The 23,336-nt window shown below is 32.6% G+C and overlaps 2 protein-coding genes and 2 long non-coding RNA genes across 6 annotated transcripts in view; 2 read left to right on the top strand and 2 right to left on the bottom strand.

The window, feature by feature from the left end:
* Positions 1-541: 541 nt before the first annotated feature.
* On the top strand, positions 542-1,458 carry LOC148282669 (uncharacterized). The gene is made up of 2 exons (XR_015822039.1): positions 542-1,175; positions 1,322-1,458. It is a non-coding gene; the product is annotated as an uncharacterized LOC148282669 (long non-coding RNA).
* A 2,176-nt stretch (positions 1,459-3,634) lies between these two features.
* On the bottom strand, positions 3,635-6,892 carry LOC148282670 (uncharacterized). Of its 2 annotated transcripts, none has more exons than XR_015822037.1 (3): positions 6,639-6,892; positions 4,899-5,019; positions 3,635-3,896 (listed from the first exon to the last, which is right to left on the bottom strand). It is a non-coding gene; the product is annotated as an uncharacterized LOC148282670 (long non-coding RNA). The 2 variants fall into 2 exon arrangements; XR_015822038.1 differs by having other exon boundaries at positions 4,878-5,019.
* A 335-nt stretch (positions 6,893-7,227) lies between these two features.
* Positions 7,228-23,336, bottom strand: part of LOC148282671 (uncharacterized) — a 117,505-nt gene continuing 101,396 nt past the window's right edge. Inside the window, exons 2-7 of one of the 2 annotated variants that reach the window (XM_088224733.1) lie at positions 12,819-13,325; positions 12,241-12,303; positions 11,928-12,017; positions 11,303-11,377; positions 10,005-10,171; positions 7,228-7,743 (exon numbers count right to left, since the gene is read on the bottom strand). In XM_088224733.1, coding sequence (XP_088080859.1) covers positions 7,729-7,743; positions 10,005-10,171; positions 11,303-11,377; positions 11,928-12,017; positions 12,241-12,303; positions 12,819-12,948 — 540 coding nt within the window. In that variant the 5' untranslated portion in view covers positions 12,949-13,325 and the 3' untranslated portion in view covers positions 7,228-7,728. Of the gene's footprint in view, positions 7,744-8,803; positions 10,172-11,302; positions 11,378-11,927; positions 12,018-12,240; positions 12,304-12,818; positions 13,326-23,336 lie in introns of those variants that run through there. The other variant, XR_015822036.1, reaches the window with a different exon arrangement.
* Positions 16,388-23,336, top strand: part of PKD (serine/threonine-protein kinase D3) — a 58,696-nt gene continuing 51,747 nt past the window's right edge. The window contains exon 1 of the mRNA XM_088224724.1: positions 16,388-16,644. The gene's annotated coding sequence lies outside the window, so the exon portion shown is untranslated. The remainder of the gene's footprint in view (positions 16,645-23,336) is intronic.

The raw sequence follows: 23,336 nt of genomic DNA on the forward strand, positions 1-23,336 counted from the left end.
TGTCAAAAATAACGGAGTTAATACAGGTAAGTACTCGTAATTAATACATTTAATCAATTTAAACACGTAATATACTGTCAAAATATTAGTCAGATCGATTTGAGGTCTTTTTTCCTCGATCCAGATCTGGCACAGTTTGAGTATGTCAGTCGGTGTTGATTATATTTTAACACTAAATTCGTTTCTAATTTATATTAATTATTAATTTATTTACACATACATTATCAAAGGGAACTCGGGATACACATTTAATGTATCTTAATCATGCTATAAAGGTTCCTAAAGATTGCCATATTGAAGCTAATTGAATGACAAGACGATGCATTGATTGATTATTTAGTATTCCCAAAGACATACGGGGGGCCGTCGCCTTTTGTAATTTCTACTTTTGCGTAATTCACTATTTCAGACATTTAAATAAATTATGTTTTTTACAGATTTTTATCACTAATGCAAACATTCTTCGCTTCCATGCAGGTGCTCCCTCGGTTAACTAGTGATAACTATGTTAAGATAATATGTTATGAGGAAAATAATGAATCAGGTCATTAAGGAAACTGACAGGGAAGGTGTGCCTACATTAAGACAATTTCAGTAGAATTATAATATATGGAACGCAATAAGCAATATTGGATACTTGTGGGCTGAAATAAAAAAGTAAAAAATGAAAGGTTCCTGTAAACAATTATGCCCGCAAATGATGAATTTTGAAGAAACTCTGGAAACTATCACAGATGATATAGTATAGGACTTCAACAATGAAGATGTTAACGAGTTAATTGAATATCACTCAGAACCTCTGTCAAATGACTGCTTAATTGCAACAACTGGTAAATGAAATACACAGTTAATGTAAGGAAAAAGCTGATAAAATTGTCTTTGACACTAAAAAATATGAATGAAGCCTTATCTATTTTGAAAATTAAATACAGCATGTTATTATATAGAACTCTTTATCAAGAAAACAAAAAATATGGAAGTATTTAATTAACTCTTGAAAAATTTATAAAGAATCACCTGAAAGCACTTAAACACCTCATTAACTTAATTAAAAAATACATATTTTTTACATCCCTCGACTTTCGAACATTCAACATTCGCACACATTTTCAGGAACCAATTATGTGCGAAAGTCTACTGTATTTCAATGCTTGGGACAAGATGTCGCTCTAATGGTTAGTAATACTGTAATTATATGTCTGTATACTGATAACATAATGAATCATTACATGCAAGAACATTTTTTGCTCAAATTATAATTGAAGCTGTAAGGTTTAAATATCAAATCAAAATGCATATAATTTTTAAATCTTTATTTCAGATTTGCTGTCCTAATCTCTAAATGTGTAAGTACAAAATGAACCAGTGCAAGATCTGTTTGTTTGATCCCATATCGTTGAAATATACTTATTCTTCTGACATTCTCAATTATTAAAAGGTGTCAAACCAAAAAATAAAGTCACTAATTATTTTCATTAAGGTTGTGTAAGGTATCTCATCATTTTCCTATCCGCACCATGTGGTGCATAGGGCACTGCATTGGCGCATCAAATACAGCATATTTCATCATCGGTTACATGAAGGTAAGGTGATCAATCTTACACTTCAGGTGCTATTCCATGGACTGAAACATTGCAGTGAACGTTAAGAATAAATATTTTCTGTTGATCCTGCCAGGAATCGAACTTGGGACCTCAAGCACGGTTGGCAAACGCTCCGACTACTACCCTAGGAGGCAGACATATCTCTACCCAATTTCCTTTTCCGGAATTTACATAAGAGTTGCCGTAAAGCCGAAAACGCTCGTCCAGGGTTCTGCTTTAATTTTTCAAACAGAACTGTTTCCTTTGTCAGCTTGGACACGGACAAAGGGTATGCAATATTATGTTTCCCAGAATTTGAGTTCATTGTTGGTTGCCATAAAGGAATAATAGAGCATTATATATTTAATCAATTTATTCTAAATTTGTTGCAACAGAGAGGGAAAACATTTTTGAGAAGAGAATATGGAAGTATAGGCATTTACAGGGCTTATGACCTGTCATTGGCTGGTTTAAGCGGCCACTTTACTTATTGTGTTTAAACATCCAAATTTCCTCAACTCTTCCATCTGTTGACTTTTGTGAAGTAAAAGAGCTGAAACCTTTATCATGTGGGTGAGATTCATCCATCCAGCAACAAATTTAGATTGGAATAACTCCCTAGGTAAGAAATCCAGCCAGTCCGCAAAATTTGGACATACTCAAAACATTGTTGAATTAACTAACTGGTAAAAGAAGAAGTATAAGAATTGGAAAATTGTTTTTTTAGGTGTTGCCTAGTAGGTGATTTCAGCCGGATGATATGAATGACAGGTCATAAGCTCTGTAAATGCCTAGACTTCCATATTCCCTTCTCAAAAATGTTTTCCCTCTCTGTTGCAACAAATTGAATTTTATTAAATTATTTCTCCCTAGGGAGGAAATCCAGCCAGTCCGCAAGTATTTGGACGTACTCATAACATTGTTTTATTTATTTTCACTATGGTACCATATCCATAAAGTCTGTATTATTTTTTTTTAAATGTTATGTTGAATATGCATATTAACATTTCAGATTGTTTTTATTTTATTTTTTATGGCTTACAAATAATGAACAATACAATAAATTGGTATAATATCACAATTTGTTATGTTTAGAAATTTTTCATGAATTCACATTTAGTGAACACAACATGCACAAATAATTAATAAAGTAAAAAAAAAAACTTTTTTTTAATCGACTAAATTTAATTTTTGTAACTTTTTATGAGTATTTAACATTTTTTTTGGACTTTAATATTGTTATTTTAATTTCACTACATTTTTTCCCCTATGCTTATTATTATGGCATAACACGGCAACAGCCTAAAAAAAATTAGTACATTAATATGTAAACTGTTAATCAATTGAGTTAAATCGGGTTGTGATCCTATGGCTAGTGTCACAGACTCACGGCTCAAAGGTTCGTGGTTCGAATCCCACTCCATCCCAACTTGATTCCTATTTTCTAATAGAGAGTTATTTACAACTCGTCGAAAATGGCCCTCAAAATTAAATTTTTAAGTAAATCATAAGAACACAAATCTCTTTTAAAAAAATATATAGTGAATTTTTATACTGTAGAATAAATAAATGCAGGTAATCATCATCATCATTTCAATTCCGCACCTAATTGCATAGGGCACTGCATTGGTACACCAATCGCAGTGTATCTTGATCTTTTTGTTACTTAAAGAAAAGATGATCAATCGTACGCTTGGGGTGCCAGTCAAGGGACTATGAAATATTGTACTGTAAAATCACCTTTTAAAATAAATATTTCATGTCTACCATGTCAGGAACTGAACCTGAGACCTCTTGCATGATAAGCAAACGCGTTGAGAGGATGTGAGAATACATTTTCTTGTAACAAAAGGTAATATAAATAAAAATAATTTCAAATCTACTGTTTTCGTAAAACTAAAGTAAATACAATTCTTGGCCAGAGCCCTTATTTCTCCCGGTGAAAGTGATCACGTTAAGGTTCCTTATATTTGAAATATGTGTTTAAATATTTATGTCTGAGATATGACTATATTTTAATTACGTGTGAAAAGGAAACTAAAACACCAAAATATTTTTTCAATAACAGTACTTGCACTGTAGTTTATAAGTTTTTAGGTATAAAATAATAAAAAAGAACTACAAAAAACTAACTAGAATTTAGCTAATGCTCTACATTTGTGAGAAAAGGTTTGAGTGTTTGATGTAGTTGTTGTAGACTCATTTCTGTAGTCCGCTTTTCTGCTCTGCCACATATTTACTCCCATTTTCTCAGATGATCATAAAGGTGTTAAAAATTGACACCAAATTGCAACATTTGATATTTCCTCTTTGCTAAAAATAAAAAATTATATAATTTACAATACATTTTTAATTACATTTATTACAAAATGACATACTAAAATAAGCACTTAAAATAGTAAAATATATCTTATTTAGGTTAGTTGGAAGTTATTCATCAGGTATTGCAATATTGCAGGTATTGCCAATATACATATTTTTGTATATTGTACTAAAGTTCATCAGTACACGCAAAAATCAAACACCTTAATTATTCCGCATATTGTTAAACCTTTTAAAAAGAAAACTTTGAAGGCTATATTTTGTGATTTATATGTTTTATTTCTCAGAGCAAATTATTATGCAGTAAAGGTAATATTTTTAAAGTTGTCTGTAGGTATTGTGATTATGATATTGCAATTCAAATATGTGTAAGCTGATTAATTCTAAATATTCAAAATGATATAAGTGATGTCATATGTAATGGTATAACTTTGTATTTTCCATATGGTGACAAATTTCCTTTTGTTAGGACATGCCAACGTGAGCTGTAGAGAAAATATTTAATATAATATGAATTTTAAACTAATACAATATACTATATGTACTTTGGCTCTTAATCTGTTTGGTAATAAAAAAACATTTGAAAAAATAACAAATTGGGTATTATTTAAAGCAAATCTAATAAATAGTTTAATATGGAAATAAATGATGATTGATATTTAAATATACAAATGTATAATAACTGTGTAGGTAGTGATATTTCATTGTTTTTACAACATCTTTAATACCCAGACTGGTATCTTAACTATAAAAATATATATATTACAATTTATATAATGATAACTGAAGTATTGTATCCTTTTTTATTTAGATTTATCTTTATAATAAAGATATCAGTCATAAAGGTGTAGCGACGAATCTTGCTACTGATTATTTCAGATTTGTGAATTTAAGTACCACTTATCTTTCATTTTTTAGTAAATTAAAATTTAAAATGAGAATTTTCACGAGTGCAAAAAAAACTTGAATTACTTAATAAACAACGTGTCCCACCTCCAAGCAGATGACGAATATATCCTATAGTTTGATATCCATATATTCCATTACAGCATAAATTTAAAGAGCCAATCGATATCATCCCTTCGAAGGATCCGCTTTACTGGTTTAATATAATCTGAAAAAATACACTTATAAAGGTTAAATTATTTACAGATGTTCTAAAAGAGAATGAGATTTTTTTTAGAAGATAATATCATTAAAAGTCTAGACATTTATAGAGCTTACTATTTACTACTATTTTTATTAATATTGATATAATATTTGTTTTAGTACAAAGGTATATTTAAACACCACTATTCATAACATAAATTATATTATATTACAATAACTTTAATAATATTGTATCCTTTTTATAACACATGCTGTGAGCTATTATAAAGGGTGATGGGTTTAGCAAAATTAAATATCTTATGTGTACGCATGTCCAATTGTCTTTCATTGTTTCTTAATAAACATTTGTAATTTTTCACGTCTCTGAGGGAGTTTGTCGTTACAAGATTCTCTTACTTTTTTAACATATTATTTTCTGGATATTATGTATTATTATGTATACCTGTGTTATTTTTATAAATACCTAATTTTACCTTTTTATTTTCATTATTTCTATATGTGTGAATTAAGATGTTCTATTTTGTAATGTACATATATATGAATAAATAAAATTGAAATACCACCACTAAACCACTAATAAAATAAATATTAATTATGAGGAAGACTAATGAACAAAGAAGACCAAGAAAGAGATGGCATGACCGAACCCAACAAATTGTTTGAGAAGGATCTCATCAGTGGTACGGGCGGTACGGCAATACTTTGTAAGGCTCCCCTCCCACTAGGCAGCCTGGCTGCGGCAGCTAATACTACATATGACGGCTTATTAGATACCGCACACTAGGCAGCCAAGAATTCCTGGCTGCGGCAGCCATTAGAACGCGTTTGACGTGCACGGCAGCCAACTGGCTGCCTGCAGCCAGAACGAGACAAAGCAAATGTATGTGACTGCCTCAGTCTCCGCGCACTTGTCGTAGCAGCCAGAAGTATTTTATGAAACGAATTTGCAATGACTTTCGATACAGAAGATCCATAAAATAATTTTGAAATGAACCCTTTCAAGTAAAGGATGAATTCAATATCTTCTTTTTGGTTTGCGTTTCTTACGAGATAAAATGTAAACAAAAACATCTTCCACATCCATTTTATTTGGACTGGCCGTCAGGCTGGCTGCTTTAACTGGCTGTGCAAAATTTTGACTGCGGCAGCCAGGCTGCCTAGTGGGCGGTAAGCCTAATTATCAAAAAAAAAATAAAGGGGAACATAAAAGCTGTTAATATATTACTTGCGATTTTAACCAAACAAAAATACCGCTGAAACGATAAGTATTTACTTACATAATAATTATTTACATTACGAATATCAACAATTAAAACTAACAGTTCGCAGTAGCGGTATTGCAGTACCACTGCGGATATGGTATTACTTCAAAAGTTGGAAAAATCAGCACACATGCATGAGATTTTGTATGACTGCAAACGCATGTGTGTTGTATATCCTCTGGCTGTCACGGGGAAAACGTCTTGGTGGTTTGTTTATTTTTTACTAACACTAGCTTATTCTTAACCTTTTACAATTTATAAATATTATAATGATTAACAACTTGAGAAAAAACTCGTAAGGTAGGTTTAAACCGTACACAATATATAAGTTTGATTAAAATACCGAATTAGATGAACATACCTTCAAATGATGATTCCTGTTGTTGCGCAAGATGTACATTTAGGGACGCTGTGGTTCGTATGTAAGTTTCTATAGAGTACAGTAGGTATTTCACAGAGGTTCTATAAAAATAAACAAAATCCCTAAGGACATGTAGATCCGGGGCATACTTATCATTTACATAAGTAGTTGAACTGTCACTGTATGTTTGTTTATGTTTTGCATTGTTGCAATATAAAAAGTACAGTTTGACGTGAAGAAAAAATAAATACCCCACATGGCAAACGTTATAAATTTTCATCAGGATCACAGATTACAGATATCTTTAGATAGGAAACTATGGTACTATATCTAAGCACTTTGGGCGTCGATCGCAGCGCTGTTTAGTGTGGCATACAAGAAGCTTTGACGATGGCGCGAAAATTCAAATCACTGCGTTGCATCGTATATTGATATTTATTGTACAATATCAATACAAAATTGCTTAATTAAATACAAGTATTAGCACGCAATTTAATTTTTCTGTCCTGTATTTAAAAAAACAATTTTATATTGATATTGCACATTAAATTTATTATGGAATAGGAATACATAAATAAAAATTTAAAAAAACATTTTTAATAGTTTTATTTTACTGTTAAAATAAATCCCTCGATTCTATTAGAAAGAATCGAGAAAGAAAACTGACACTCGTAAAATAATATTATATACATGTGTGGTTAGTATATTGGATTATCAAAAATAACAAAATTGTGCAGCATTGTGATCAGCATTGGATCCCTGCTATTCCTGGATGAAAAATATTTTCTTCGTGAAGATTAAGAGACATGGCATCAACAATCACCATTCTGAAACAAAAGAATATTATTAATGGTGGATAATTTATTTTATTTCACATTGACATTTCTAGGCTGCTGCTTAGGAATAAAACAGGAAGGAAGCATTTATAAGGTTACTAAAGAATAAAATGAAGTGCTAATATGCTAATATTGGATTATCAAAAATAACAATTGAGTATTATTTAAAAATTGTGCAGCATTGTGATCAGTATTGGATCCCTTCTATTCCTGGATGAAAAATATTTTCTTCCTGCACATTAAGATCCATGGCATCAACAATCACCATTCTGAAACAAAAGAACATTATTAATGGTGGATAATTTATTTTATTTCACATTGACATTTCTAGGCTGCTGCTTAGGAATAAAGCAGGAAGGAAGCACTTATAAGCTTATTAAGTAATGAAATGAAGTGCTAATATGGTAGGTAAGAAGAAAAGGGTATGCATGTATCTACTCTATTGTCTGCGCTTCTTATTCTTAAGTCTTTTATTATAACACTTTCTAGCTTGTAATTTGAGAGGATCAACAATGCAAGACTCTAATTTTTTTCGCCCAGTTAATAGAAAGTTAATTTGTTTACACCAAGAAAAAATATATAATTGCAATACTAAGTTAACAATAAAATCAAAAAGGTGGCCTCTATGTGCTGGACAAGATAAACATGCTGAATTTAATTTAGATAGTACTATTTCCTTCAAACTCGACATAACATGAAACTTATGGCAAATAGTCGGTAAATTATTTTTGCAGTGATTGACAATGGTATTAAAAACTTTATAGATTTTGATTGTTGGGTGGATTAAAGTATTTGGACCACATGCCCTAGAAGTTATTAAACTATGCCCCGGTAAATGTGTTTCAGATTTAAGATCCAGTCTACATTCACAACAAGATCAAAATTTAGATAAAGCCCGTTTTGCCACATAACCAGCTATATATTTACAAACCGCAACATATTGACTACTTTTCTGTCTTGAAGAACTTGTTGGTAAGGAGTGATCATCAACATGAAATTGTTCCTGTACTTCGATGTCCGATGTTAAAAAAAGTTTTAATGAATCTAAAATTTCACCGTCATCATTTTCACAATTTGCTCCAATGGAGTGAGTATGAAATAAGTTTGATATGAGAAGCGACTTAAAAGCATCTATAAAATTTGAACTAGAGGGGTTTATGTTACGTGCACCCTGACTTCTTACCATGCCAAAAAAGTTTTCAATGGGGTCTTGGTTAAGGTTACGTGGAAGCACAAAAGTAAATTTATAACATGTAAGTAATTTATTACTCAAATATGATATTGCTTCCAAAGTTGTAATCCAGTTACGCACTGTAGGTGGTACTGATATTTTTTGGTTTTTGGAATCTACAAATTTTACTGATTTTAAGATGGAAATAGCTTCCTGCCAAAATTTCCAGTGGGGAGATGTTAATCTGACTCCACAACGGTATTTACAAATAATACTATTAGCATTGAGAGAACTGCCATTTAAACTGTCGAAAAGTTTATTTATAAATAAGATAAGATCAGCAGTCTGTGATGCCCCATTGTCAATATCATCCACAGTATCTGCCAAAGATTTCATGGTAGTTCCTACTGTCCTGCTGAATACCTGAGCAGCAACCTTGACCTTCATTTTTCTTAGTTTGTCGGGGAAAATATGACTATCGGTTAATTTGTGCATTTGGAAAAAGTCTTCCCCTCTTGCTTGATCGTATGTGTATGATTGTACAATATGGGACCACTTTGCTATTTTTGATACAGAATTTTGAACAAAATGTACATCTTTTACTAGCATATTATTTCTAAATCCCTTCAAAAGATGTGGCACATCAAACATTTGTACAATTTCATGGCCTTCAATTTCAAACCCGTGAACTCTACATTCAGTACCACCCCGAAGGTACAATTCACGGGTTTCCTGTTTCAGGATATTTATTGCACCAACATTTGAGCTACCTTGGTCACAAATTATTGAAACTAATTCCAAATTGCTACGAAAGATATTTGAGATTATTGATTTTAAGATAACAACCAAATCTGAAGATTTAATGGGTCCTCCTGTAAAAACAAATGCTAATGGTTGTTTCCATTTATTATATAAACCCTGTAGCATAAAAACACAAACGTGATCAGCAAAAGCTGGAGTACGTTTTCCTTCACCCAAGTCTTGGAATCCCTCAATAAAATCTTTATGTTTTTTGTACATTAAATTCTGACTAATTGACATCTCGTCAAACATCAAAGAGCATATTCGAGCTTTAGCAGAAAGATTTTGGGCGACCTCTTCCAAATGTTTAAATATATGCAAATTGGTACCAGGATTAAATGGGATTTTATTTAGCATTGTCATCAATGTTTTTCTGGATGGTAAGGAAAATATGCTTGAAATATATTTATAACTTTTATAGCCCTGCTTCATTAATGACAATGCAAAAACCTTATCGTTAGTTGTATATCTACGGCCCTGTTTTGTCCGTTTCTGAAGCCTCAATTGAGACTTAAAAAAACGGTATGTGATTTTATTTAATTTATTTTTAAAGGATACATGGCGCTCTTTGTTTAATTTGAGTTCCATCTTTCTAATCTTCATCTCCATGTTTCTTCTAGCCTTTTTAAACTGCAAACATTTCTTGTAAAGCTTCCTTTTCCTGGGTGTTAAATTTTGAGATTGGGTTTCATTTACATCCTTCAAGATGTGGTCATATTTTCGTCCTGTAATATAATATTTCATAATGATGCATTAAGGGTCCCAACATCATAATATAATGAATGCCTAACTATTATTGCAAAGAATGATAAAATGTAAAGGGATGCTGTTTGGAAATAAGCAAAAAGAAATACTAGCAGTTGGTTCTATTTACAATATAAAATTTCACTTCCAAGTTTGTTAATGAAAGTTCTTGGTTGAAGTTCATTGTATTTTATATCTTTAATAAATTTGAGTAGTATTAGGGTAATTCAACGGATACTAACGTCATAATTGAGTCTTTTTCAATGTGTTTTATCTATATAATGTAAAAAAATATTTATTCTGTATATCTTCTTTAGTTTTTTATTGGCTTTTTTCACTCCTAACTGAGGTGTTCTAGCCAGTGTCAAGTTTGAGATTAACTTATTTAAATATTTACACATGTGTTAGTACTATACATACAAGTTAGCATGTTAGTATTTAATATTACATACATTTTACATAATATAAAACTTATTTACAACTTAATACCATTTATAGCTACATATTTACATAAATTTTTTAATATATTATTATTGGGTGGGAACAAAAGAGTTTAAATAGTAATAGGGAATGGGACGCTGATTTTGGAGAGGTCAGATAGGAACTCAGGATAACATTATATATATTGTGAAGACGTCGACTCCCAAAGATTGTACAAATTGCACACTAATGCATCTGTATTCTGTATATCACTGTACATTGAACAACGATTAAGGAAAAATTTCATAAAAACAATAATTCAATTAGGTAATTTTTTTGATTCCCGATAATAAATAATATAAAAATTGCACCACAGCAGGACAAGAGGGCCCATTACAGTGATCAATTACAGAAAAATCATATTATAATTTTGTGTTCTCTCCGGGAATCGAACCCGGAACCTTCCGTGCGTAATTCAAGCGTCTTAACCACTTAATGTTTTTTAACACCTCATGAAGTTTTAATGACGAAAAATTTATGTCGCATTTTCATGGAAACATCCGTTAGCATTATTCATAAACTGCATGAACATGATAGAAACAAAGTATCTGTGGATATTATGTAGAACGAAATCTCTCTGTCCAAGAACCAAGAGAAAATGCATTATTGAATACATGTCATTTGATACTAACTTTTTGGTGTACTCTGCTGAGGTGCACTCGGACCAGAAATATGCAGTGGGCCTGATATGTCATCAGCGTTGATATCTAAAAACATTATTAATTAGTAATATGTGACAATGTGTCAATGAGTCGGACAAGTAACTGTATGTATACATTTTAAGTTCTTTGAAAACACAAACAGCTTTAATATGCCGATTTGCTGGAGAAAATTATGGGTCAGAAATTTGTTTCAACTGAGAGGGTCACTTTCATGGTCATGTCATACGATATATATGTGCTATAAACTTTTTAATAATTAAAAAAGGAACGGCCCACGCTCAGACGATGTAGTCTTGGTCGATCACAAAAACGGCATTTCTCAATTTGCAGAAAATGTATAAAATTAATAGAAAAATGTAAAGATTAAACAACCATAGTGACATTACACATCCCTGTTTCACGCCTTTTGAGATCGCAAACCAAGATGTAAATCTCCCATTAACTCTTACACACGCTGAACTCTCCTGAATTTATATGTATTTATTATTATTTTTTTCTTTTTAACAAAGAAACAAAGATGTTTCTCTTTCTCTTATATATAAATATGTATGTCTGTAAATTTTTATTACAAAAATAAAAAAATATTACTACAAACCAGAAATAGGTTGGATGAAAGTCGTACCACTGCAATTGGCAACGCCTTCCGGGAGTGCACAGGGGAGTTCTTCAGTAACAGCTACGCCGACTGTAATTCACAATAAAAATAAAATGAACATCATACCAGATAACATAATGCAAGAATTTCAGGAAAAACCTTGAAAGATCGAGTAAGGCTTGAACGAATAGAAAAGAATAAGCTGAGATGGTTAGGACGTGTAGAAAGCATTAACGATAATATAATAACTGAGATAGAACATAAGTCTGAAAGAAGGGGTGTAAGGAAATGTGAAAATTATAGAAATACATACCCGAACTCTGTTCACCAAGTAAATAATGAAAACTATTTTCTTTGGATGGTGACTTGTTAAACCCTGTAAAAAAAATACAAATTACCAACACCACATTGCAAAAGCACATCCTTACAATTGTATACACACCATGCCACCCTAGTAATCGTTTGTAAATAATGACCAAATAAAAATGTCGGAAGTTGCAGGAAAAGGCACTACGCCAACTTTGTACATACATTATAACCCGATTAATCAACTGTAAAAACAATATAAACTCCGATTGAGACAAAAAATATGGAACGATATAGCAAAACTGTAAGACAAATCACAAACACCACATTCCAAAAGCAGACTTGCAATTGTATAGACACAAGACGGATAAATAAGGTGCAATTACAGTGGAAAGCTAACCTAAGTCGTACATATATTTTTCTTGCAGAAATACTAATAACTTTAATTGTAAAATGGGTCCAGATTAATAAAAGTATGCTTTCCCTATGAGTTATAAATTTGCAGGGCAGGCAAACGGGACGAATAAACGTGCAACATGAGACAAATTCTTGAAATAATTATGTATGAAATATCATGTAATTTACCTGGCAATCCAATGGTAGGCACAGAGCACAATAAAAGCTGGATGTCATTGTATTGGCTAAAGTTGAATGCGTTGAAGTGTTTAATGCACACAAAACAACGTCGATTAATCTTGTCATCGGATAAATTCATAAATTTGGGACTTTGAACACGATTGATCCGTTCTTTAAATAAATGTGGATATCGTTTCGGAAAACGATGTAGTTTTTTCGTAGAATTACGATTCGGTACGCAACAACTCGGTATTTCGAAGAAAAAGTGCAAAATAACAGAGAGCAGTGTGACAGCGATTTCGAATGGAAACGGATAAATTGGCGGTTCGTCTAGAAGGACGCCGGCCGGCACGGCGTGGCTGGGCACACGCCGCCGACAGTTGCGCCACAAACTGTATTGATTTACTAGCAAGTGGCTTGTGCGATATCGGAAGAATGACTAGAAAGTCTTGTATTGGCTGAAAACTGCCTGATCAGGATAGCAAAAGCGTTATATTTTGTAATAGGTATATTCATCTCGTCAGTGACGCATGCGCACGAGTATATTTTCTCATTTTCGACACTCACGCTGTTGCGGGTAGATATCGAACTATGAAACGTCAATTATAAAACCGTCTAAATAACGAGAAATAACGATTGAGGTTTGGTAAATTCAACATAATTAAGTATTTTGGGTCATTCTTAAGGTCACAATAATGTTTCTATTGAAAATCATTATTTTTGGTTTTATGTGTTCGAATTCATTTACGTAATTTGACATGTAATCATCAGAATTGCCATATAGAAAACCAAGTTTAACCGCGTTCAAAAAATAAAAATCCCTAAATTACACCACGTTATATTCTCGTCCGAAAGTCGAGATCATCTCGTGGGTGTCGAGAGTGATCAGAATACCACTGCAGGAAGAAGTAAAAAAACGAAAAACCACACCAGTTAAAACCTATGTGCTGAGTGATGTATGGAATATTAACTCAAAAAATACTTCCCGAAAAGAGTAAAAGGAAGAACAAAAATATGAAATCAAAGAAGGCGAATAATATTACTTTAGATTTTTGTTGAGTAGTTTTCGAAAGCCAAGCCAAATAAAAAGTAAATGCAGTGTTTATAAAGTGCGTGCTGTGGACTCACGTACCTTGCACTAATAATGAACTGAGCTATTTTAGTCAAAATATTTTTTTATACAGTTCCTGTATTTGGCGCTATTGTCTATTTTTATTATTATTCATACTTCGTAGAATACTGAACATTATAATAATGGCACTTTTAGTGTTATTTGGTTTTTTTTCGCATCAATCATCGCCTTGTTATAACTTTCCCTAAAAGTCGGTATGGTGGTAATAAATGCCGTCATTTGCATAATTTGTTTTTTTAAACCATCAATTAAAAAAAAAAATTACACATGTAGCGGTTGAACTAAAAAATATGTGTAAAAAAAAGTAATGACGACTGCCATAACTTTAAGCAAACGAAAGACATTTATTTATTTATTTATTTATTTATTTATTTATTTACGGACAAAGTCCATTATAAACATTACAATTAAAAGAAATTTTTACAAAGGAATAAAAAAATATAAGGAACAGAAATAAGCAGCAAAGACAGATGATAGATTTTTTAGATTAAGTAAAAAGCATAGGCTAACTATACAGATTCTTTAGCTGATTTGTAAAGAAAGACATCCTTACACCATAATAATCAAGATCTTGATGATCGTTCACCCGCCTGATCATTCTGGGCAAAGGCGACTGTGCACCATAATTGGTCCTGTAGTGACCGAGGAAAAGCATTTCATTATTTCTTAGTCTACGGGTGGGAACGTTAAAAAGAATCTTTTGCAAAATTTCAGGGGCATCAATGAGACAGTTCATAATTTTATACATGCAGATTATATCTGCAATGCATCTGCGTTTTTCAAGACTTGATATGCTTAAAAACCTCTCCATATCAGAATATGAATAGTCTCCTCTTTCCAATCCCATCTTCCATGCAATTTTTCTTATAAAACGATGTTGAACTGATTCAAGGCGCTTGATATGAACAGCATAATGAGGGGACCAGATTACAGATGCATATTCAAGAATAGGGCGAACTAAAGAGCAATAAAGTGTTTTAAGTGTAAGCATACTTTGGAAATCAGACGTAGTTCTATTAATAAAGCCTAAAATTTTTAAGGATCTGTTTACTATATTATCAAAGTGTTCCAGAAAAGTTAGTTTATTATCTAGGATCACTCCAAGATCTCTTATAGAGGTGACAATCGAAAGAACTTGGCCATTAAGTTTATAATCAAAAATAAAAGGATGTTTACATTTATGGTATGAAATAATTTTGCATTTATCGATGTTAAGTTCCATGTTATTAGTTTTGCACCAAGTATGAAATGCATTTATGTCTTCTTGGAGTCTGACACAGTCATCAATATTTTTAATTAGCTTAAGTATCTTGTTATCGTCAGCAAAAAGCCAGAATTTTGTAAAAGAAAAAACATTAGCAGCATCATTAACAAACAGATTAAATAGAAGAGGGGCCAAGTGGGCACCCTGTGGTACACCAGAAGTTACTAGGAAGCTATTTGATATGAAGTTATTGATTTTTACACTTTGTTTTCTATGTGAGAGGTAGGATTTTAAAAACGATAAAAAGGGATCTCTAATGCCTACAGCACGAAGTTTAGCACATAAAATGTTGTGATCAACTTTGTCAAAGGCCTTGGAGAAGTCTGTATACAGTACATCAGCTTGAAGATTATTCTCGAACGCTGTAAAAATAGTATCAGTAAAAGAAAGCAAATTGGTCGTCGTTGATTTGGCTGTCCTAAATCCATGCTGCTCCTCAATCAGCACATTTTTAAATATAGGTGTTATTTTTTTTGTAATAATTGATTCGAATAGTTTAGGTACAGGAGATATCATTGAAATGGGTCTATAGTTAGTTACGTTAGATTTATCACCAGATTTGAATATCGGTCTTATTATAGAAATTTTCCAAATATCAGGAAATACACTCGTTGTTAAAGACATATTAAACAGTAAAGACAGAGGCTTGGCAAGACTAGATTTACAATTTGATAGTAGTATTTCAGGAATACCATCTGGACCAATACATTTACCATTACCAAGTTTACTTAGAGCGATTCTGACATCCTCAGCTGACACTTCACAATTATTCAGGTCTACAGTATTAGTATAGCTAAATAAGGAATTAACATTGGAAGAATTATTAACATATACTGAAGAAAAATGCGTTGCAAAAAGATTAGCTATGTCGGTACCATTAGATGCGTGTTTATCTTTAAGAAACATACTTATTGGCAGATCGTTATTGAAACGCTTATTAGAAACAAAACTCCAAAACTTTTTGGGATTTGTGGACAACATTGTTTCAGTTTCATTGATGTATGATCTATAACAATTGGATGATTCAGACTTGACATGAACACATAATTGGAAAAAATTACTTTCATCCTTGGTCTCCCCTATTGATTTTGCTTGGGTATTTTACAAAAATCGATCACGAACAACTCAAATCATTTTTATGTAATTTTTCTATGTTAAAGTCTATGATTGTCAAATGCTAGTCTACGTCAATGTGTTCGTCTATGGTTCGAATCAGTACTATTTGTGAATATCTTTAGTAATGTTTGCCAGTTCGTGAGCTAGGCTGATGAAAATTAGTGTTTTCCGTCGTGAACTTGTTGATTTATTTCCTAGAATCATAAAATTTGTAAAAAAATGAAGTTAAAATATTGTTGATAAGTGATGTATGCATATTTTGTGCTCTCAAAGGTGGATAGTGTTGATAACTTGTGAGGCGGATCTGGGTGTGATCTATACAGGTGGGTAACGGTACTGAATACTTATGACAACGTCAAAAAATATTGCCGTTCCTTCTCAATTTTCTGAATGGTAAAATTCTGGTTACTTTCTATCCGGGTATTATAATTATTTTGACTTTTATGTCATCATATAACTACAATCGTGTTCATTCAGGAGCTCACATGTCTTCGTGTACATTTTATTCAATGTCAAATATTCGACTTCGATACGCAGTCATCCGTTGTACTTTCACATCATGTTTTTGTTTTTGTAGGGTATCAGGGTTAATGTTTGATTGTTATTACACTTTTCGTGCGTTGAAAAAAATATTCTCCATATTCATGTTTCATAGTATAAGTACATTCGATGAGTATATTTTATTTGTTTTTTTTTTTAATATGACGTAAAATGATATATTTCAAGTCATAGGGGTGATTAGTAATTATTCTATTCGACTTTGAAACAACTATAGTCCGATGGTTAGTAAAAAACGTCGAGAAAAATGACCGGATATCGCGTAGGTACACATTATTTTAATTCTATCTGGAATCTAATACGAATGCCGTATCCTTGTAATGTTTTGAGATTATTTTCAAATATCCTGTTTTATTTCTTGTAAATGTAAATTGTGTGCTCTCAAGTTATGTAAAATAGTAAACATTTATTCGATGTACTTTAATATTTCGTGTATTTTTATGTCGTTATCTGTGTCCAATCCCTATTATTATTTTTACATTTTGTGTCCACAGTCCACACTGATTATTTACTAGTTGTCGGTTATTAACAAACTGACATTCTATCTATAAACCGGGTTGTGGTCCCGTGGTGTGTTGTGGACTCGCGGATCAAAGGTCTGAGGTTCAAATCCCACTCTGACACAACTCGATTCTCGTTTTCCAACTTAAGGAAATAGTCTGAAGACTGAAATATTTGCGTATAAAAAGTACGTATACTGCTATTGTTTATTTTTAGTATTATTTATACTTCGTAGAATACTAAAAACTATAATAATGGCACTTTTAGTATTATTAGTTTTTTTTCGCATCAATCATAGCCTTGTTATAACTATCCCTAAGAGTCGGTATGGTGGTAATAAATGCCGTCATTTGCATTATTTGTTTTTTTTTAATCGTCAATTAAAAAAAAAAATCATGCACATATAGCAGTAGAATTAAAAAATAAGTGTTTATGTTAAGAAAAAGTAATGACGACTGTCATAACTGTAAATATTTTCTTATGATTTTTTTTTATTATTAATTATTTGCGTATAAAAAGTATGTATACTGCGAAGTACACGGGGGCAACCTCCGGCTCGCGGGCTATATCCGGCCTGTGGGCTCTATCCGGCCCGTGGGCTCTATCCGGCCCGTTTTTATAGGAAATTAATAAATGTATTCGGAACATTGAAATAATTTCAATGAAGAATGCGTCAGTATGACTGTGTCTCGATAACCCTTCCGGGCCTAAGGGAGGTAACTAGGGTCTCCCAGGTAGCATATTTATTCAATATATTTTTTTGTAATCATATTGATTTCTTTTACTGCATAATCCTACCCCATAATGTTAAGAATGTATCAAAATGATTAAAATACTTTTCTGACAAATTATTTCAATAACAATTCACATTTGTCTTTGCTTTACAGTTTAATAATCCTTTATATATTGGTCAGTCTTCACGTGTGCTTTTTGTTTCCAAAAAATTTCCAGCCATAACAAAAAACCGAATTTCGTGCTTTACATTTTACATGCATTCCCCCTCCCAACTCTCCGCTGTACCGCCTCGCTAACGAGATAGAACAGTGCTGTTTAACATGTTACAGTGAAAACAGCGCGATGTCATATGACATCTTCTTGCAACAGTACGGTATTTTATGATAAAATGTATAAATGTCGCAGAAAACTTGGAATATTATGAAACAGTCTTATAAACACTACCATGACAATCAAAGTCGTATTTATAGCATTTTAGCTGGGGTATATCGTGTAACCCCCCCGGAAACTCGCGGATTTTTTTCACTTGTTTTATTGTCATGGTAATGTTTATAAAACTTTTTTACAGTATTTCGAGTTTTCTGCGAAATTCATAAAATACTTTTGCGAAAGAATACTATATGACATCGCGCTCCTTTCGCTGCTAGCTGCTACACGTTGAATTAGGTACTGAAAATGAAATCAATATAATGAATAAATAAAATGTTATTGAAATAAATATGCTATCTGGGGGACCCTAGATACCCCTTTAGACCCAGAAGGGTTAGATTTGAAATTGTTTACACTAACTTCATCATGATGTAAATGATTTTATAACAAGCGACGACATAAGTATTATAAATATTTATTTATACAATAAACTAGGAATGTTCCACTCATTTTCACAAATTCCCATCACGTAAATATTAACAAAATTAGGAATTGGGAATGACGTACTCATTTGTAAAAACTCCACCAGCATGTAAATATTTACGCTATTTAGTGGTTTGCGCGTTCGCCTACCATGCTTGAGGTCTCGGATTCGTTTCTCGGCAAGGACGATATGAAATATTTGTTTAAAAGGTGCTTTTAAACTGTAATATTTCTGAGAAGGGAAAATGGAGTCTAGGCATTCACAGGGGTTTTGACCTGTCATTGGGAGGTTTAGTGGCCGCTTTACCGACGGTGTAACATTAAGCATTATAATAATAAAAATAAGTTTATAGTTTTATTCTACTTTCATTTATAATTTTTACTAATGACCGGGTTTCGTAGTGACAGTCGTCGACTGGTGGACTGGACCAGTCATACGATGTCGGTCATGGAGTCGATAAAACCCGATTACTTGTAAAAATTATAAATAAAAGTAGAATAAAACTTTATACGTATTTTATTATTATAATTAAAATGCAGTTCTACCAAGAAATGTTCAAAAGCAGAAAAACTCAATATTTTCACCATTCTGCCTATGTTTAAACATCCGCATTTCCTCATCTCTTCCATTCATTGGCTTTTGTGAAGTAAGACAGCTGAATGCCTAGACTTCCATATGTCCTTTTCAAAAATGTTTTCCCTCTCTGTTGCAATAAATTACAATCTTAATAACTCCCTAGGGAGTAAAATTCACCCTTATCTACAAACATTTAGAAATACCCATTAAGCATTAGACTGGCGCCGTTTACTCTGCATTTGGTGTAAATACGAATGCAGTGCCTCATATGCCACCAGGTGTAAATAAAGGTTTATTAATGATAATGACATTGATACGAAAATGTTTATTTTGGCGATAGGCAACTAACCATTGCCTTCATATATATGCATAATATTGCACATCCGATAAATAGAGTCAACTCAAAAAAGCAGAATTTCCTGGAGGGCCAAAAAAGTTTCTTCGTTACCTCTACACGAGAGAGTGTGGATACTACCCATTGCAGTACTCATCATTGTTCTTTTTAGGTATGCATGGTATCACAAGTTTGCGGGCCAGAAAGAGCATTGCTTTGCTTATGATGGCCTTTAAACTTCCGAACGGGTTAATTTACAATCCCAACCGAGCAACGGGAGAATGATTAGTCTGTTAAACAGCCTACCGAGAGAGGTGGATCTTTTCCACGCTGGGATTACCAGTTTTAGACTCTTCCTCTCTAACGATGTATAATAAAGTGTATTAGTGACTTATTCATCATTGCTTACTATTGTTTATATTATCATCATCATTCCCTTTCCGCACCTAATGGTGCATAGGGCACTACATTGGTACACCAATCGCAGCGTATCTTAATCATTTTTTGTTACATGAAGGTAAAATGATCAGTCTTACGCTTAAGGTACCAGTCCAGGGACTATGAAATATTCTCGTGTGAAAACGCCCTTTTAAATAAATATTTCATGTCAACAATTTCGAGAATCGAACCCGAGACCTCTCGCATGGTAGGCAAACGGCCTGACCATTACATCACGAGGATTGTTTATAATATGGACCTTGATAATATATTGTGCTTTTTTAAATCTTGTTTTCGTAGATACCTAATTATACAGGTATTCTTTAAACCCTGTCACATCCAAAACCACGATGATCAGTATAGGCAAGAAGACATATAAGTATATTAAAAAAAGTATTTAAAGCAATTTTTTTTTTTAAATAAAACATTTAACAAAACAAATGGTTGCTTACTTCTGCAGAGAAGAGGCAAGGGGAGCGCGGCCGCGCGTTTTTGGCGTATCAGACTCCCCCTCCCCACCCCCCTATTTCTCCTTTGCAGAAGTCAGAAACCATTTGCTTTTTTTGATATTATATTTTTTAAAATTATATTCGTTTTAAAAATTTATTTTCATGTGCCAATATGTCTTGCTCATACTGATCATCGTGGTTTCGGATGTGACAGGGTTTAATGAACACCCTGTATAATCTACATATGTAAATTTTAATTGGCAGTAGTGTTGTATTGTACATTTAAATAAATAAATAAGTAAAACTCAATTATCAACGTTGTCATAAAATTCTGCATTTTTTGTCGAGTTTTTTTGTTTTTCTTTTCAGCCTTTAAAACAATGCCGATGTGTCATAAAATATTAGTTTTTTTTTTTATATATTTGAAAATGAGCAACAAAATTAAAACAAAATGTTAAAGGGTCGAAAGCAAATCTTCTGCTCTATAATATATTGTGTTTGCTTTTGCTTTACATCTATTGTTTTATTGTATTATAAGAAAGTGAGCATTTTCGACACCTATTAGCGTTCAATCGAGGTAATGAAGCTTCCAAAGCTGCTTGCGATATTTACGCAGTGTACGGTAAAGATTCTATGAATTATTGACTAATTTGTTGCTGTTTTTTTTGTGCCCTCTTGTTTTCTTCATCTGTTAAAAAAACGGATACAACTTATGTTGACACCCAATATTATGATTTAATTATAATCCTAATTTTAAAGTTCATTATTTTGCAACAAGTTAGTTTATAATGTATTATTATTCTCTTGTTTGTTTTCTCATTTATTCCCTCGATTGAACGCGAACAGAAGGAGGTGTCGAAAACGCTCACTTTTGTCTACTTAAAAATAATATAATAAATTATGTAACTTAAAAGCAAAAACTGTAACTTGCAGAGCATACAATTTTCTTTCGAATGACGTATATAATATAAACCTCGACCATTTTGTTTTACTTTTGATCATGGACTACATAGACATGTCGTGTAGAGTTAAATATTTTTTAAATCAGTGACACGAAAACGTACCTATAGTTGCTAGGTAGTGTTTATTGAAGCAGGGCTGCATTCAACGAGCATGAATATGCTATAAAAAATCAAAGGATACTCATTTTTGGTACAAAAAAAGTCAGATTCTTCCCTTAAATTCCTTATGATTTCGATCCATTTATTTCTTTTCACTGGATTACTAGGAACGAAAAGATAATAATAACTCGCGTTTATTATATTTTAAAAACGTATCCCTATCAGTGCATCACTGTAACGAAGAGCTTCGCAATTGTGCCGCTAGGCGTAGTTTGACGTTTACAAAAAATAATATTTGTATTTTTGACGTTTATAAAAAATAATATTTGTATTTGAATGAATTGTTTTAAGCCTTGTTAATCACTCATGGTCAAATATTTACCAATGAAAAGTTACACAATCCTATTTACAATGTTTATCCGAAAGGTTTTTACACCTTTTCATGACACAAGTAGGCATTTTTGTTTCGATTCTAAACGGCACGCCTAGCTGGAGGTCGAACAATGAGTAAATACGTATTGGACATGACTGAGCGTTTGGGCATGAGTGTCATCGTTTTCAAGGGCTCGAGGGTGGTATTCTGAATTTTCGAGTGTGGAATTGAGAGTGGATTAATTTAGGAATTTTTATTTTTTGCATGCGTTTACACTTTCCTTCATATGAACACGTGTAATCAAACATGATGATTTTCATTAAGAACATTATTGCGACCTTAAACATTACCCAAAACACTATTGGATTTAATTGACCAAACCGTATTAGTTTTTTTTTCGTTTTTTGAAAAGTTTTATACATTATTTGACGTTTAATCATCAGTGTAGTAGTTATATGAAGCAAAGTGTCATCACATTAAAAAAAATAAGAATTCCTAAATTAACCACTCTCTAGGGGGTAGAGAAGATTCTGAATACCACCCCAGTGGTGATATTCCAAACGCTCTCGCGGCCGTAGAAAAAGTTTTTACCTCGCATATTTTGTACGAAAATACACGATGTAAAAGTAAGTTCTACGGCCGCGTGAGCGGTTCAGAATAGCACCGCAGGGCATATCTATGTATTATACGTCACTGCTTTTGGGGCTCATTTTTAAATATGAAAAAAAAAAGACAAAACTTGTGTTAACACCTAATATATTTAGATTTGTCTTAAAAAATGCTATAATAATAGGTTGGGGAAAAAGTAATTTCGTATATTTCGCTTTATTTCAATACTTTATAAAAAGTGTTGGAATCATCCGATTTAAGTCTATGCGCCGTATGCGCCGTTCTATTCGAAAACTTGTTGCCAACGAAAATCCAACTTCATAATGCGCCTCTCGGAGAAGCCCTTGTCCCCTTTGGCAAAAAACTCGGACAACCCATTTTCACAGGCCAAATTTGTAGCGGAACTTGACAATAACAGGTGGTAGTCACTTGGTGCCATGTCCGGACTATAGGGTGGATGCATAAGAACTTCCCATCCGAGCACCCGGAGCTTCTGGCGCGTCATCAAAGATGTGTGCGGCCTGGCGT

This window comes from Micrasema longulum, unplaced genomic scaffold (genome assembly GCF_059751315.1).
Source record: "Micrasema longulum isolate JH-2025_06_02 unplaced genomic scaffold, ASM5975131v1 h1tg000306l, whole genome shotgun sequence".
NCBI classification, from domain to species: domain Eukaryota; kingdom Metazoa; phylum Arthropoda; class Insecta; order Trichoptera; family Brachycentridae; genus Micrasema; species Micrasema longulum.